This window comes from Petromyzon marinus, unplaced genomic scaffold (assembly GCF_048934315.1).
Source record: "Petromyzon marinus isolate PM22_M1 ecotype Great Lakes invasive population unplaced genomic scaffold, UKy_Petmar_22M1.pri1.0 PM_G_Scaffold_11, whole genome shotgun sequence".
In the NCBI taxonomy this organism is placed as follows: Eukaryota; Metazoa; Chordata; class Hyperoartia; order Petromyzontiformes; family Petromyzontidae; genus Petromyzon; species Petromyzon marinus.
The window spans coordinates 4266605-4283418 of record NW_027422662.1 but is presented as its reverse complement, the minus strand read 5'-3'; the positions used below and the strand labels follow the sequence as shown (position 1 = coordinate 4283418).

The following is a 16814-nucleotide window of genomic DNA, read 5'->3' as shown; positions in this document are numbered from 1 at the left end:
ACAGACACAGCGTACACAGACACAGCGCACTCGGGCACAGCACAGACACAGCGTACACAGACACAGCGTACACAGGCACAGCATACACAGGCACAGCGTACACAGACACAGCGTACACAGACACAGCGTACACAAACACAACGTACACAGACACAGCGTACACAGGTACAGCACAGACACAGCATACACAGACACAGCGTACACAGACACAGCGTACACAGACACAGCGTACACATGCACAGCACAGACAGTGTACACAGACACAGCGTACACATGCACAGCACAGACACAGTGTACACAGACACAGTGTACACAGACACAGCGCACTCGGGCACAGCACAGACACAGCGTACACAGACACAGCACAGACACAGCGTACACAGACACAGCGTACACAGACACAGCGTACACAGACACAGCGTACACAGACACAGCGTACACAGACACAGCACAGACACAGCGTACACAGACACAGCGTACACAGGCGCAGCACAGACACAGCGTACACAGACACAGCATACACAGGCGCAGCACAGACACAGCGTACACAGACACAGCATACACAGACACAGCATACACAGCGTACACAGACACAGCGTACACAGACACTGCATACACAGACACAGCGTACACAGACACAGCGTACACAGACACAGCGTACACATGCACAGCACAGACACAGTGTACACAGACACAGCGTACACATGCACAGCACAGACACAGTGTACACAGACACAGTGTACACAGACACAGCGCACTCGGGCACAGCACAGACACAGCGTACACAGACACAGCGTACACAGACACAGCGTACACAGGCACAGCGTACACAGACAGCGTACACAGACACAGCGTACACAGATACAGCGTACACAGACACAGCGTACACAGGCACAGCGTACACAGACACAGGCACAGCACAGACACAGCGTACACAGACACAGCGTACACAGACACAGCACAGACATAGCGTACACAGACACAGCGTACACAGACACAGGCACAGCACAGACACAGCATACACAGACACAGCATACACAGACACAGCGTACACAGACACAGCGTACACAGGCACAGCACAGACACAGCGTACACAGACACAGCGTACACAGACACAGCACAGACACAGCGTACACAGACACAGCGTACACAGACACAGCGTACACAGACACAGCGTACACATGCACAGCACAAACACAGCGACTCTTCACAGTTAATAAATCAGGTTTTTTTTACATCACACTCGTCAATAACACGGGTGGCCTTGACACAAAAGATGACGTGCTCTGAAGAAAGGGAACTGCCAGAAACGTCGTGGACTACAGTCGATCATCGACAGTCCGGTGGCTTCATGGGGGAAGGAGTCACCGGATTTTCAAAAACGCCTGATCACTATTCATCATTATTTAAAACATCTTATCTTCGCACATTCTTGCTTTTAGGTGTTGTGTTGTATACATTTTGAATAAATAAACATACAAATACCCTCCTAATAACAAAGGTTTTTGGGTTAGATCGCGTTATTTATAAATGTGTCGTAACCCTCCACCACCCGACACGGCCAATCAGCAAAAAAAGTGTCACGTTGACAAAAGACAAATAGTTCACTACTTTAGCCCCTCACCGGTGTGTTGAAGAGTGAACCCACAACATTTATAGTTTGAGTACGACGTTTTGCTGGTAATTACATCCATCATCATCGGGCAATTCGCCAGAATGTTAAAGCCCTCACTTGCTCCCGGTCTTAAATAGAGCAGATTATTTGGAGGTGGTGAGCTATCCACAGAGCCGAGTCATTCAGGGCCATCAGGAAGTTGCTCGGTCAGACAGGAAGTCATAGAGTCACTCACAACCGAAATTGTATCACCGACTGCAGCAGCAACCCCACAAGGAAGAGTCCATGAGCACGGGGGACAGATGACATTAGTCCACACTCTCCTCTGCTGCATGGAATTTCGATGTCGCACCTCCGATTTAGCAGGGTTAGCTACGTGCGGTGCGAAAATAAGTTAAAAATAGGCACACGCACGTGAAGGGAGTTTCGCAACATTGTCATTTCCATAATAAGAGGTTTATATTTTTTTGGGTGAGATCGCGTAAATATAAATGTGTCGTTAAACCCGCCACCACCCGACACAGCCAATTAGTAAGGGGGTTGTCACGTTAACAAAACGTAGCCAATTCGTTACTAATTCAGCACTAACCGGTTGTGTTGGAGAGTAAAACCCACAACATTTACAACCGAGTACAATTCAGGTTTAACCTGGACCATAACAAACGTGAACTTCGAGCGGCGCTATGCTGTGCCCACGTTTTTGTGCCAAGCCTCTTTTTCCCACAATGCCTCTCTTCGAGCCATGGCCTTCCTCAAAGACGCCGGCGATCGTGGCCTTCCTTCCACTTAGCTCTGTCCATGATATTACTCAAGAACTTGATAGTCTATGGGGCGACATTTGTGCATGGGCAACGTTGGTCCATGGGCGACGTTGGTCCATGGGCGACGTTGGTCCATGGGCGACGTTGGTCCATGGGTGACATTAGTCCAAGGGCAACGTTAGTTTATGGGTGATGTAAGTCTATGGGCCACTTTAGCCTATGTGCCATGTCTACATTAACTCTCTTGTTTCCTTAATACATGTTCGAGAAGTATAACTTGCCCTGATAAAATTCTACTTACAGTATATTATTTTTGTACCGGCTATAATACATCTGTTACTCATCTCAAACGAGGTAAAAACTATTAGGAATAAAGTTGTGTGGCAGAGTTGTCACGTTTAAAAAAAATAAGTTATTCGGTTCATAATGGCGTGGTCATTTTCAACTCTTGAGTCAGCAAGAACCATTCTTTTCACGTGACGGAGACTCGTTTCAAAAGTTAACGATCAAACGTTATTTGGGAAGATTAAAAGTTTCACAAAACATCATCGCCGTCATCATTCACGACCTATCCATTGCCGGATGAAGGCCCCCCCCCCCCCAAACCATCACCACCTCGCGAGGACCTGCGAAGTCACTATCCATCTGGTACCGGCACCTCCGATTAGCACGGTGGGCGACGAACGCACTCATTTCACTTACATGCAAGGCGCTTGCCACAAGTGAACCGCGCACTACCTTGCTGATCTCTCAACACCAACCGGAGCAACTTCACTCGTCGAGGAGCGTAAACCATCACACGCAAACTCCGCTCATCCTCGCCTTTGGCGCGCCATCGAACAAAGACGGCGGTGATCATCGCATCGCGCGCTTTCAGGTGCGGCTTCTGCGGCCGTCTGGCACGCTCTTCCTTCCGATATTAAGAAGCCACTGGAGCCGTGCAAATTTCAAATCATCAAGATTGCAAACTCAATTTTTTGAGAACCGCTTTTTGTGTTCGGTTCGTTGGCCTTTGTCCGCATACTCCGACTGGCACGGGTTGGCTACGTAGGGTGCGAAAGAAGTTGAACATGCATACACACTGCTCCGCAGACTGACACTACCCCTCGAATCAGCACTGCACCTCTGATTAGCACGGGTTGGCTAAGTAGGGTGCGAAAGAATTTCAACACACGTACTGTACACAGAAGTGACACACGTGCCACGTTTCCCACCTCGGCTGTGGTTGTCTTCTTGGGCGTGTTCGCTCAAAAAGCTAATACCGCTCCCTCCACTCCCTCGTGAGTCTCGACCATCATACGTCATCCCTCCCGGCCATAGAGCAAACTATTAAAACTGTAAGCTACTTTTATTTTGACACCGTAAGGCCCCACCACCGAGCTATATAGGCCTCTTTCAGCAGCGACGTGACCACAAGTGATCGCCAAATGGAGTGGCTTATCTTCGCGTGCACATTCAAAAGCCGCCAATTAAATATGGAGGGGGGGGGAAACTGGAGGACCCGGAGAAAAATCCACGCAACCATGGGGAGAGCAACAAAATATACACAAGGCGTCACTCAGGGTCGGGATCGAACCCACAACCTCCTGCATACCAGGCGAGGTAGTTTACATCTCACCACCATCGTACTCAAATAACTCCAACAATTACAATAATAACTCTGCTGATAGCACTACTAACTGGAGTAATTCCACTCCTACCAATACTGACTGTAGTAACTTCACTCATAGCAACACTGAATGTAGTAACTTCACTCATAGCAACACTGACTGTAGAAACTTCACTCATAGCAACACTGAGTGTAGTAACTTCACTCATAGCAACACTGACTGTAGTAACTTCACTCATAGCAACACTGTACTAACTTGACTCATAGCAACACTGTCTGTAGTAACTTGGCTCATAGCAACACTGACTGTAGTAACTTCACTCATAGCAACACTCACTGTAGTAACTTTACTCATAGCAACACTGACTGTAGTAACTTCACTCATAGCAACACTGACTGTAGTAACTTCACTCATAGCAACACTGTCTGTAGTAACTTGGCTCATAGCAACACTGACTGTAGTAACTTCACTCATAGCAACACTGACTGTAGTAACTTGACTCATAGCAACACTGACTGTAGTAACTTCACTCATAGCAACACTGACTGTAGTAACTTCACTCCTACCAATACTGACTGTAGTAACTTCACTCATAGCAACACTGACTGTAGTAACTTCACTCATAGCAACACTGAGTGTAGTAACTTCACTCATAGCAACACTGACTGTAGTAACTTCACTCATAGCAACACTGACTGTAGTAACTTCACTCATAGCAACACTGAGTGTAGTAACTTCACTCGTAGCAACACTGAGTGTAGTAACTTCACTCATACCAACACTGACTGTAGTAACTTCACTCATACCAACACTGACTGTAGTAACTTCACTCATAGCAACACTCACTGTAGTAACTTCACTCATAGCAACACTCACTGTAGTAACTTCACTCATAGCAACACTGAGTGTAGTAACTTCACTCATAGCAACACTGACTGTAGTAACTTCACTCATAGCAACACTGTCTGTAGTAACTTCACTCATAGCAACACTGACTGTAGTAACTTCACTCATAGCAACACTGACTGTAGTAACTTCACTCATAGCAACACTGAGTGTAGTAACTTCACTCGTAGCAACACTGAGTGTAGTAACTTCACTCATACCAACACTGACTGTAGTAACTTCACTCATAGCAACACTGACTGTAGTAACTTCACTCATAGCAACACTCACTGTAGTAACTTCACTCATAGCAACACTGACTGTAGTAACTTCACTCATAGCAACACTGACTGTAGTAACTTCACTCATAGCAACATTGACTGTAGTAACTTTACTCATAGCAACACTGACTGTAGTAACTTCACTCATAGCAACACTGTCTGTAGTAACTTCACTCATAGCAACACTGACTGTAGTAACTTCACTCATAGCAACACTGACTGTAGTAACTTCACTCATAGCAACACTGAGTGTAGTAACTTCACTCGTAGCAACACTGAGTGTAGTAACTTCACTCATACCAACACTGACTGTAGTAACTTCACTCATACCAACACTGACTGTAGTAACTTCACTCATAGCAACACTGACTGTAGTAACTTCACTCATAGCAACACTCACTGTAGTAACTTCACTCATAGCAACACTGACTGTAGTAACTTCACTCATAGCAACACTGACTGTAGTAACTTCACTCATAGCAACATTGACTGTAGTAACTATACTCATAGCAACACTGACTGTAGTAACTTCACTCATAGCAACACTGTCTGTAGTAACTTCACTCATAGCAACACTGACTGTAGTAACTTCACTCATAGCAACACTGACTGTAGTAACTTCACTCATAGCAACACTGACTGTAGTAACTTCACTCATAGCAACACTGACTGTAGTAACTTCACTCATAGCAACACTGACTGTAGTAACTTCACTCATAGCAACACTGACTGTAGTAACTTCACTCATAGCAACACTGAGTGTAGTAACTTCACTCGTAGCAACACTGAGTGTAGTAACTTCACTCATACCAACACTGACTGTAGTAACTTCACTCATACCAACACTGACTGTAGTAACTTCACTCATAGCAACACTGACTGTAGTAACTTCACTCATAGCAACACTCACTGTAGTAACTTCACTCATAGCAACACTGTCTATAGTAACTTCACTCAGAAGTAACTCCGTAGGTAACTTCACTCCATGCATCAACTCTCAGACTCCAGAGAACCAAATATTGTTACTACCCCCATCATCATCACCCTACCCACAGCATCACCACTCCCACCATCACCACCTCCCCCATCACGCCACCTCCCCCATCACCACCTCCCCCATCACCATCCTCCCCCATCACCCCCCCCCCCCAAACATCACTTCCATTGACACCTCCATCACCGCTCCCATCACAACACGCGTCACTTCCCGCCAACTCTACCACAGTCACCATCACCACCCAACCTGAATCACCATCACCACCCAAGCTGAATCACCATCACCAGCCAACCTGAATCACCATCACCACCCAACCTGAATCACCATCACCATCCAACCTGAATCACCATCACCACTCAACCTGAATCACCATCACCACCCAACCTGAATCACCATCACCACCCAACCTGAATCACCATCACCACCCAACCTGAATAACCATCACCACCCAACCTGAATCACCATCACCACCCAACCTGAATCACCATCACCACCCAACCTGAATCACCATCACCAGCCAACCTGAATCACCATCACCACCCAACCTGAATAACCATCACCACCCAACCTGAATCACCATCACCACCCAACCTGAATCACCATCACCAGCCAACCTGAATCACCATCACCACCCAACCTGAATCACCATCACCACCCAACCTGAATAACCATCACCACCCAACCTGAATCACCATCACCACCCAACCTGAAACACCATCACCACCCAACCTGAATCACCATCACCACCCAACCTGAATCACCATCACCACTCAACCTGAATCACCATCACCACCCAACCTGAATAACCATCACCACCCAACCTGAATCACCATCACCACCCAACCTGAATCACCATCACCACCCAACCTGAATCACCATCACCAGCCAACCTGAATCACCATCACCACCCAACCTGAATAACCATCACCACCCAACCTGAATCACCATCACCACCCAACCTGAATCACCATCACCAGCCAACCTGAATCACCATCACCACCCAACCTGAATCACCATCACCACCCAACCTGAATCACCATCACCATCCAACCTGAATCACCACTCAACCTGAATCACCATCACCACCCAACCTGAATCACCATCACCACCCAACCTGAATCACCATCACCACCCAACCTGAATAACCATCACCACCCAACCTGAATCACCATCACCACCCAACCTGAATCACCATCACCACCCAACCTGAATCACCATCACCACCCAACCTGAATCACCATCACCACCCAACCTGAATCACCATCACCAACAGCAGCCGCCATTCGCCACTAAGTGGCACTTGTGCCAGGCTAGGTGCACTCCCGAAGCCACTAACATCACAACTTCTATAATCACCATCACCCCAACAACACCTCCCCATCACAACTACATCACACCCCCATCAGCAACTCCCTTCACCACCATCACCTCCCCCATCACCATCACCGCCCTCACCTTCCCCATCCTCGCCATCACCACCTCCCCCATCACCACCTCCCCCATCACCACCTCCCCCATCACCACCTCCCCCATCACCATCCTCCCCCATCACCACCTCCCCCATCACCACCTCCCCCATCACCATCCTCCCCCATCACCACCTCCCCCATCACCACCTCCCCCATCACCACCCTCCCCCATCACCACCTCCCCCATCACCATCCTCCCCCATCACCACCTCCCCCATCACCACATCCCCCATCACCACCTCCCCCATCACCCCCATCACCACCTCCCCCATCACCCCCATCACCACATCCCCCATCACCACCTCCCCCATCACCATCCTCCCCCATCACCCCCATCACCACCTCCCCCATCACCATCCTCCCCCATCACCCCCATCACCACATCCCCCATCACCACCTCCCCCATCACCATCCTCCCCCATCACCCCCATCACCACCTCCCCCATCACCATCCTCCCCCATCACCCCCATCACCACATCCCCCATCACCACCTCCCCCATCACCATCCTCCCCCATCACCCCCATCACCACCTCCCCCATCACCATCCTCCCCCATCACCATCCTCCTCGCCGCCTTTCTTCACCAGGGAGGGAAATCCGCGAGCTTCCTCTTGCACCGAACTCGCGCCTTGCTGCTGCTGTTGTTGTCGTCCGTCTGTTTATCTCTCTTCTTCTTCTAACATTACTTCTTCGTCTCCTTCTCCTAGATGCTGATTTCTACTTCTTCTGGCTGCGCGGAAGTGCGCGGAGGTCACGTGGGGGGGACGAGAGCCGCTTCACCTCTCCCGTAGGGGGGGTGTGGGGGGCGCTGCACCGCGCGGAGGGATACACGCGGCGAGCAGGTGAAGGCGATGACCCCTTCGCCCCGCCCCCCTTCGCCCCGCCCCCTTCCCCCCGCCCCCTTCGCCCCGCCCTCCTTCCCCCCGCCCCCTTTCCCCCCATTCCCCCCGCCCCCCTTCCCCCCGCCCCCATTCGCCCCGCCCCCTTCCCCCCGCCCCCCTTCGCCCCGCCCTCCTTCCCCCCGCCCCCTTTCCCTCCCATTCCCCCCGCCCCCATTCGCCCCGCCCCCCTTCCCCCCCAACGTCCCAATCGATTTTGTCTCCGTGTGGGGTTCATGGCGATGCGCAAACTCTGCACATTTGGCCTACTCTTCCACTTGGTCCTGCCTCTCCTCCTCCTCCTCCACCTCGTCACGTGTAACTACGGTGAGCCGAGTTGGTCGATAAATCGGGTACCAAGTTGCGGTGGACGTTGTGAGTGGTGGTGCAGTGGTTAGTGTGGGGAGTGGTGGTGCAGTGGTTAGGTCACTGTGTGTAGTGGTGTGGGGAGTGGTGGTGCAGTGGTTAGGTCACTGTAGTAGTGTGGGGAGTGGTGGTGGAGTGGTTGGTGTGGGGAGTGGTGGTGCAGTGGTTAGGTCACTGTGTGTAGTAGTGTGGGGAGTGGTGGTGCAGTGGTTAGGTCACTGTGTGGGGAGTGGTGGTGCAGTGGTTAGGTCACTGTGTGTAGTAGTGTGGGGAGTGGTGGTGCAGTGGTTAGGTCACTGTGTAGTAGTGTGGGGAGTGGTGGTGCAGTGGTTAGGTCACTGTGTGTAGTGGTGTGGGGAGTGGTGGTGCAGTGGTTAGGTCACTGTGTGTAGTCGTGTGGGGAGTGGTGGTGCAGTGGTTAGTGTGGGGAGCGGTGGTGCAGTGGTTAGGTCACTGTGTGTAGTAGTGTGGAGAGTGGTGGTGGAGTGGTTAGGTCACTGTGTAGTGGTGTGGGGAGTGGTGGTGCAGTGGTTAGGTCACTGTGTAGTAGTGTGCGGAGTGGTGGTGTAGTGGTTAGGTCACTGTGTGTAGTAGTGTGGGGAGTGGTGGTGGAGTGGTTAGGTCACTGTGTAGTAGTGTGGGGAGTGGTGGTGCAGTGGTTAGGTCACTGTGTGGGGAGTGGTGGTGCAGTGGTTAGGTCACTGTGTGTAGTAGTGTGGGGAGTGGTGGTGCAGTGGTTAGGTCACTGTGTGTAGTAGTGTGGGGAGTGGTGGTGCAGTGGTTAGGTCACTGTGTGTAGTAGTGTGGGGAGTGGTGGTGGAGTGGTTAGGTCACTGTGTGGGGAGTGGTGGTGCAGTGGTTAGGTCACTGTGTGGGGAGTGGTGGTGCAGTGGTTAGGTCACTGTGTAGTAGTGTGGGGAGTGGTGGTGCAGTGGTTAGGTCACTGTGTAGTAGTGTGGGGGTGGTGGTGCAGTGGTTAGGTCACTGTGTAGTAGTGTGGGGAGTGGTGGTGCAGTGGTTAGGTCACTGTGGGGAGTGGTGTGGGGAGTGGTGGTGCAGTGGTTAGGTCACTGTGTGGGGAGTGGTGGTGCAGTGGTTAGGACACTGTGTGTAGTAGTGTGGGGAGTGGTGGTGCAGTGGTTAGGTCACTGTGGGGAGTGGTGTAGGGAGTGGTGGTGCAGTGGTTAGGTCACTGTGTAGTAGTGTGGGGAGTGGTGGTGCAGTGGTTAGGTCACTGTGGGGAGTGGTGTGGGGAGTGGTGGTGCAGTGGTTAGGTCACTGTGTGGGGAGTGGTGGTGCAGTGGTTAGGACACTGTGTGTAGTAGTGTGGGGAGTGGTGGTGCAGTGGTTAGGTCACTGTGGGGAGTGGTGTAGGGAGTGGTGGTGCAGTGGTTAGGTCACTGTGTGGGGAGTGGTCGTGCAGTGGTTAGGTCACTGTGTGTAGTGGTGTGGGGAGTGGTGGTGCAGTTGTTAGGTCACTGTGTAGTAGTGTGCGGAGTGGTGGTGTAGTGGTTAGGTCACTGTGTGTAGTAGTGTGGGGAGTGGTGGTGGAGTGGTTAGGTCACTGTGTAGTAGTGTGGGGAGTGGTGGTGCAGTGGTTAGGTCACTGTGTGGGGAGTGGTGGTGCAGTGGTTAGGTCACTGTGTGTAGTAGTGTGGGGAGTGGTGGTGCAGTGGTTAGGTCACTGTGTGTAGTAGTGTGGGGAGTGGTGGTGGAGTGGTTAGGTCACTGTGTGGGGAGTGGTGGTGCAGTGGTTAGGTCACTGTGTGGGGAGTGGTGATGCAGTGGTTAGGTCACTGTGTTGTAGTGTGGGGAGTGGTGGTGCAGTGGTTAGGTCACTGTGTAGTAGTGTGGGGAGTGGTGGTGCAGTGGTTAGGTCACTGTGTAGTAGTGTGGGGGTGGTGGTGCAGTGGTTAGGTCACTGTGTAGTAGTGTGGGGAGTGGTGGTGCAGTGGTTAGGTCACTGTGGGGAGTGGTGTGGGGAGTGGTGGTGCAGTGGTTAGGTCACTGTGTGGGGAGTGGTGGTGCAGTGGTTAGGACACTGTGTGTAGTAGTGTGGGGAGTGGTTGTGCAGTGGTTAGGTCACTGTGGGGAGTGGTGTAGGGAGTGGTGGTGCAGTGGTTAGGTCACTGTGTAGTAGTGTGGGGAGTGGTGGTGCAGTGGTTAGGTCACTGTGGGGAGTGGTGTGGGGAGTGGTGGTGCAGTGGTTAGGTCACTGTGTGGGGAGTGGTGGTGCAGTGGTTAGGACACTGTGTGTAGTAGTGTGGGGAGTGGTGGTGCAGTGGTTAGGTCACTGTGGGGAGTGGTGTAGGGAGTGGTGGTGCAGTGGTTAGGTCACTGTGTGGGGAGTGGTCGTGCAGTGGTTAGGTCACTGTGTGTAGTGGTGTGGAGAGTGGTGGTGCAGTTGTTAGGTCACTGTGTGTAGTTGTGTGGGGATTGGTGGTGGAGTGGTTAGTTCACTGTGTGGGGAGTGGTGGTGCAGTGGTTAGTGTGGGGGAGTGGTGGTGCAGTGGTTAGGTCACTGTGTGTAGTAGTGTGGGGAGTGGTGGTGGTGGAACAAGGCAACACCCGCGGGGTTGACGGATCACGGCTCGACCCCCGTCTGGACGACCCCTTCTAGGCGCGCCCTCGTCGCTGGCGCTCGCCTGGCCGCCCGCGGCCGTGGAGACGCAGCAGCAGCAGCAGCAGCAGCGCCGCCACCGTCTCTGCTTCTCCTTCAGCCGCTACGGCGACGCGGAGGAGGAGGAGGAGGAGGCGGTGGGGGGGCGGTCGGCGGCCGGAGGCACCGTGGTTTGTGACGGTGTCGGCAGCGGTGGCGGCGAGGAGGAGGAGGGGGAGGAGGGGGAGGAGGAGGGGGAGGAGGAGGGGGAGGAGGGGGAGGAGGAGGGGGAGGAGGGGGAGGAGGGGGAGGAGGAGGGGGAGAGTCGTCACGGGTTCTGCTACGCGGCGTGGCGCAACGTGTCGGGCGACATCCTGCTGGAGCGTCAGGGCTGCTGGGTCCACGACTGCCGTGGAAGGTGAGGAGGCAGACCGGTCAGACCAGCACACAGCAGCCCCCTCCTCCTACCCACCATCTCCTCCCCCCCACCTCCTCCCCACCATCTCCCCTTCTCCTCCTCCTCCTCCTCCCCACCATCTCCTCACCTTCATCTCCTCCTCCCACCCACCACCTCCTCCTCCCCCCCCACCTCCTGCTCCCTCGTCCCCCTCACGGTTTCCCACTGTGACCAGGAGCAAGTGCGTGGAGTCCAGTAGCAACCCGTTCGTCTACTTCTGCTGCTGTGACAGGGACCTCTGTAACATCGACTTCGCCCTACGGCCCAGGGCCCACGGTCAGTTTCGAGCCGGGAGAGACGCTGGAGATGGTTCGTGAGGCCGGGAGAGTTGATGCCATTCAAGCTCTCTCTCGCTCTCTCTCTCTCGCTCTCTCTCTCGCTCTCGCTCTCTCTCTCTCTCGCTCTCTCTCGCTCTCTCTCTCGCTCTCTCTCTCTCGCTCTCTCTCTCTCGCTCTCTCTCGCTCTCTCTCTCTTTTTTTACGATCAGAGGAAACAAGAAGATGCTCGGTGTAGTCGGCACTTTGCTCCGTTCATCATTTCGTTTTTTTTTGTTTTGTTTTAATGCTTTGCTTTATGTAAATCCCCCCCCCCCCCTTTTAAATGAAAGACCCAACAATATATATTTTTTTCTTCCCTCCTTTCCCCTTCCCTCTCTCTCTACCCCCCTCTCTGCCCCCCCTCTCTCTCTACCCCCCTCTCTGCCCCCCTCTCTCTCTACCCCCCTCTCTGCCCCCCCTCTCTCTCTGCCCTCTCTCGTCCTACTCCATTTGGCTTTCTCTCGCGCTCTCTCTCTTTTCTTTATAACTATGACAAGTGCTGCATCTGCACGCAGCCCTTCCCACAGTCAAATGGCCTCCGACGGGTAGCTTAGATCTGCATGCAGAGCTCTCCGTCATCTGCCACCGAGCACACGGCCTCCTCCAGCGCCCACTGCTCCTTGAAGGCCGGCGCGGCGTGGGTCAGTCGCGCGTGGCGGAACTCCAGCCACACCCTGGCTCCGACCAGAGTGCGGAAGATGCCCAGGCTGCTGGCTGGACGTTGCCCCTCCAGGGCCACCTTCCTCGCCCTGTATATGGCGAGCTTGGCGTAGCCGAAGAGCACGTTGACCAGCCCCTGAAGATGTTGGGGTCCGTCGCCCTTCGGGTATCCAAAGATGAGGACCGTCGGGGAGAAGTGGAGGCTGAACCTGAGGAGGATGTTTCTCAGGACCTTGAACAGCGAGTCCAGGCTCTTGCACTCCATGTATTGGTGCACCACCATCTCCACTTTACCGCAGAACCGGCACTCCGGGGACGTGTCGGTGAAGCGCGCCAGGGAGACGTTGGTGGTGACGGTGCCATGGGCGATGCTCCAGCTGAGGTCGCCGATGCGGTTGTACGTCGGGCTGGAGTAGAGTTGCCTCTAGCGAGGCCTCTCCGGAGAGACGCAGGGCAGGGCTTTCCTCCAGGCATGGTCCTTGTGGCTCCTCAGGGTGTCCTGTTGGTGGAACCGGACCATGTAGGAGTAGAGCACCTTCCTCTTTACATTTGCGAAGGCCACCTCCGGTAGGTCTTCTAGCTGGCACAGGTTGTGATCCGCCTTCGTTTGTCGGCATTGACGATGCAGTGGCACGACTGAGAGCTCCGGTGGAGGGGGATCGAGAGGGGCCTCGTCATCCCCAACGCCGATGGGGGGCGTTCTCCCCGCTGCCGCTGAGAAGGCCCCCTTGGCTTCGGCCAGGATCCGGGCAGCCACCCGGAGCGGCTGCAGCCCTGTCTTTGCGGCCATGTCTGCTGGTCCGAGCCACCGGCCCCGTGTTTCAGGCTCCACCAGATCCCCCATCCTGGTGAGCCGTGCGTTGGCGAGGTGCCTCTCCATGCCAGGCGTGGTGGTGGTGGATGGCAGCTTTGTCTGTGGGTTCCTGAGGATCGGTTCGAAGACCAAATCCACGGCGGATCGCGGTTGGTTCAGCCTCCTGACGGCAAGGGAGCTCCATGTCTGCAGGACGCTTCTGTAGAAGGGTGGCAGCTGTCCCAGTGGGAGGCCCTGCAGGTCCATGTAGAATAGTTGTTTTGAGCACTGCAGACCCCCCAGCTGTTTCAGGAGGAAGGAGGCCGTGATGCTCCAGGCCGGTGCAGGGGCGGCGTGCAGGAACTTTTGCGCCGCCTGCAGTCGGAAGGTGGCCAGCTGACTCCGCACGCACACCAGCCCGTGACCGCCCTCGTCCAGTGTCAGGACCAGGACCCCAGCCGCGACCCGGTGTCCTCCACCCGACCAGAAGAAGTCGAGGACTCGCTTCTGAAGTGCGTTAACGAGGCTCATGGGGGGGTGCAGGGAGAAGAGTCGGTGCCACAGCATGGACGTCACCAGCTGGATCACCACCAACGTCTTTGTCCTGAAGGTGAGGAACTTGCACAGGCGACCCCAGGTGCCCAGCCGCTCCTTCACCTTCTCCTCCAGCTCGACCCAGTTCCTCTGCGGTGGTTCCTCCTCTGGTCCGAGGAACACTCCCAGGTGGTGCAGCGATGTTGTGCTCCAATTGATGGCTTTTGCCTTCTCGGGACACTCGGTCATGTCCCACGCTCCAACCAGCAGGCCGCTGCACTTTTGCCAGTTCATTTTTGATGAGGAGGCCTTCGAAAAGACCTCCTGGCACTCATGCAGCAGGGCGACATCAGCCAGGGAGCGCAGGATGAGGAGGACGTCGTCGGCGTATGCCGTCAGGACCAACTTGACGCTTGGTTCCCTCAGCACCAGGCCGCTGAGTCTCCGCCTTATGAGACTCAGGAAAGGCTCTAATGCCAGGGCATAAAGTTGGCCCGACAATGGGCATCCCTGTCTCACTCCTCGCTCGAATTTGACCGGGGCAGTGAGGGCACCGTTGATCTTGATCATGCACTCCGCCTTGGTGTAGAGTAGGCAAATCGTTCGGACAAAGGCATCCCCAAAACCCAAGGTCTTGAGGGTTCCCAGCAGGTACTTGTGGTCCACTCTGTCAAAAGCCTTTTCCTGGTCAAGAGCCAGAAACGCGACTGGGATGCCCAACCTCTGGGACACCGCGATGAGGTCCCTGACCAGGAAGATGCCGTCGTGGATGGTTCGTCCGGGGATGGTGTAGGACTGGTCCCCGTTTACGACTTGTGCAATCACCCCTTTCAGTCGCAGGGAGAGAGCCTTCGTCAATATTTTGTAGTCTGTGTTCAAGAGGGACACCGGACGCCAGTTTTGTAGGTGCCTCAGGTCTCCGTTCTTGGGAAGCAGAGTGAGCACCGCCCTCCTCCAAGAGTGAGGCATCACCCCGGCGACTGAGGCTTCCTCCAGCACCTCTCTGTAGTCCTCCTGCAGGTATGGCCAAAAAGCGGCGTAAAACTCCCCTGTTAGCCTGTCTAACCCTGGGGATTTATTCGGGGCCAGTCCTCTTACAGCTGCGTCAAGGTCAGTCCTGGTGAGCTTTTGCTCTAGCAGCTCTTTCCCGTCTTCCCCCAGGGTGGGTAGACCACTCCATGCCTCCGCCTGGGCCGGTTCCGATGTTTCTTCAGGGGAGAACAGGTTGCCGTAGAAGTCTCTGATGATGGTCGACTTCTGCTGGAGTTCGTGCACCAGGACACCGTCACCATAAAAGAGGCACTCCATGGATTTGTGTCTCCCATTCTGCCTCCCGAGGGAGTAGAAAAGCGGGGATCCCGTGTCGAGGTCCGTGATGAGCTTCACCCGGGATCGCACAAACGCTCCCCTCGTCTGCTCCTCATGTAGCCCTTTGAGACGCTCCCTATTCTCCTCGTATTCTTGGAGAAGAGCAGGGTCGCTGTCTTCGGCGAGGCGACCCTCCAAATTGAGGACTCGGGCTTCCATGTCGGTGATGTCCACGTTCTTCAGTCCGGTGCTCCCCCAGGTGTATTGTTGGCACAACAGCCTGGTGTGCACTTTGCCCATATCTCACCACTGGGCCAGAGAGTCGGACTGCGTTTTGCTTTTTCGCCACTCTTCCCAGAAGTCCTCGAACATTTCTAAGAAGGTGCCATCCTCCAGCAGTGAGTTGTTAAAATGCCAGTGGGACGCGCCCTCACGGGCCCTCTCCAGCCTGACACGGAGCACGATGAGGTTGTGGTCCGTGAAGGGTGCCGCCCTGATGCCAGTCGTTATGGCGCACATCACAAAGCTCTTAGAGATGTAAAATCTGTCGAGCCTGGACTGCGTCACCGAGCCATCGCGCCTCGTCCTCGTGTATGTGAACTGGCGTTGGCCCGGGTGATGTATGCGCCACACATCCACCAAGGCGGCGTCCTCCAGGAGTCCCTGCATTTCCCTCTTAGGCCCTACTCCCCCCGGCTGCCCCCCCGAATGATCCAGGGCGCCAAGTGTGCAGTTGTGGTCGCCACCCACAATCACGCACTCGTCGTCCGGAATCCCGGCCAGGTGCCTCCTCAGGAGGTGCAGAAACGGGATCTTCTCCTTGTTGGTCACAGGCGCGTACATGTTCAGTAGGTGGGTGGTGACATCGCCCACCCTGACCGTTACCGCGAGCAGCCTTCCCTTCACCACTTGGGTGTGGATGATGAGCTCGGGATGAAACCCTTTAGCGAACAGGGTCGCGACTCCACAGGAGGTGTTGTCAAGGTGGCTGTAGAAGGAGTCCCCTCCCCACTCCTTCCTCCAGTCATCCTCGTCCTCGACCGTGAGATGCGTCTCCTGAATGAAGAAGACAGAGGCAGCCTGTTTCCTCGCAAGAGACATTGCGGAAAACCTCCGCACTGCCTCCCTGCACCCGTTCACGTTCAGGGAGCCGATGTACATAGGCATTGCTTATTCCTTTCCCCCGTGGCCTCCCACCTTATAATTTGTTTGCGGAAAAATGTCAGCTTTGCCCTCTCCTTGCCCCGGGACTCGAGTCTCTGCTTGGCAAGGAGTCTCTCTGC

At 54.2% G+C, this 16814-nt stretch overlaps 1 protein-coding gene across 1 annotated transcript in view; it reads left to right on the top strand.

Annotated features, from left to right (window-relative positions):
- The first annotated feature begins 2357 nt into the window (after positions 1–2357).
- LOC142908974 (activin receptor type-2B-like) overlaps positions 2358–16814 on the top strand; it is a 33792-nt gene continuing 19335 nt past the window's right edge. Inside the window, exons 1-4 of the mRNA XM_076059659.1 lie at positions 2358–2385; positions 11484–11620; positions 11726–11880; positions 12095–12195. Coding sequence (XP_075915774.1) covers positions 2358–2385; positions 11484–11620; positions 11726–11880; positions 12095–12195 — 421 coding nt within the window. The remainder of the gene's footprint in view (positions 2386–11483; positions 11621–11725; positions 11881–12094; positions 12196–16814) is intronic.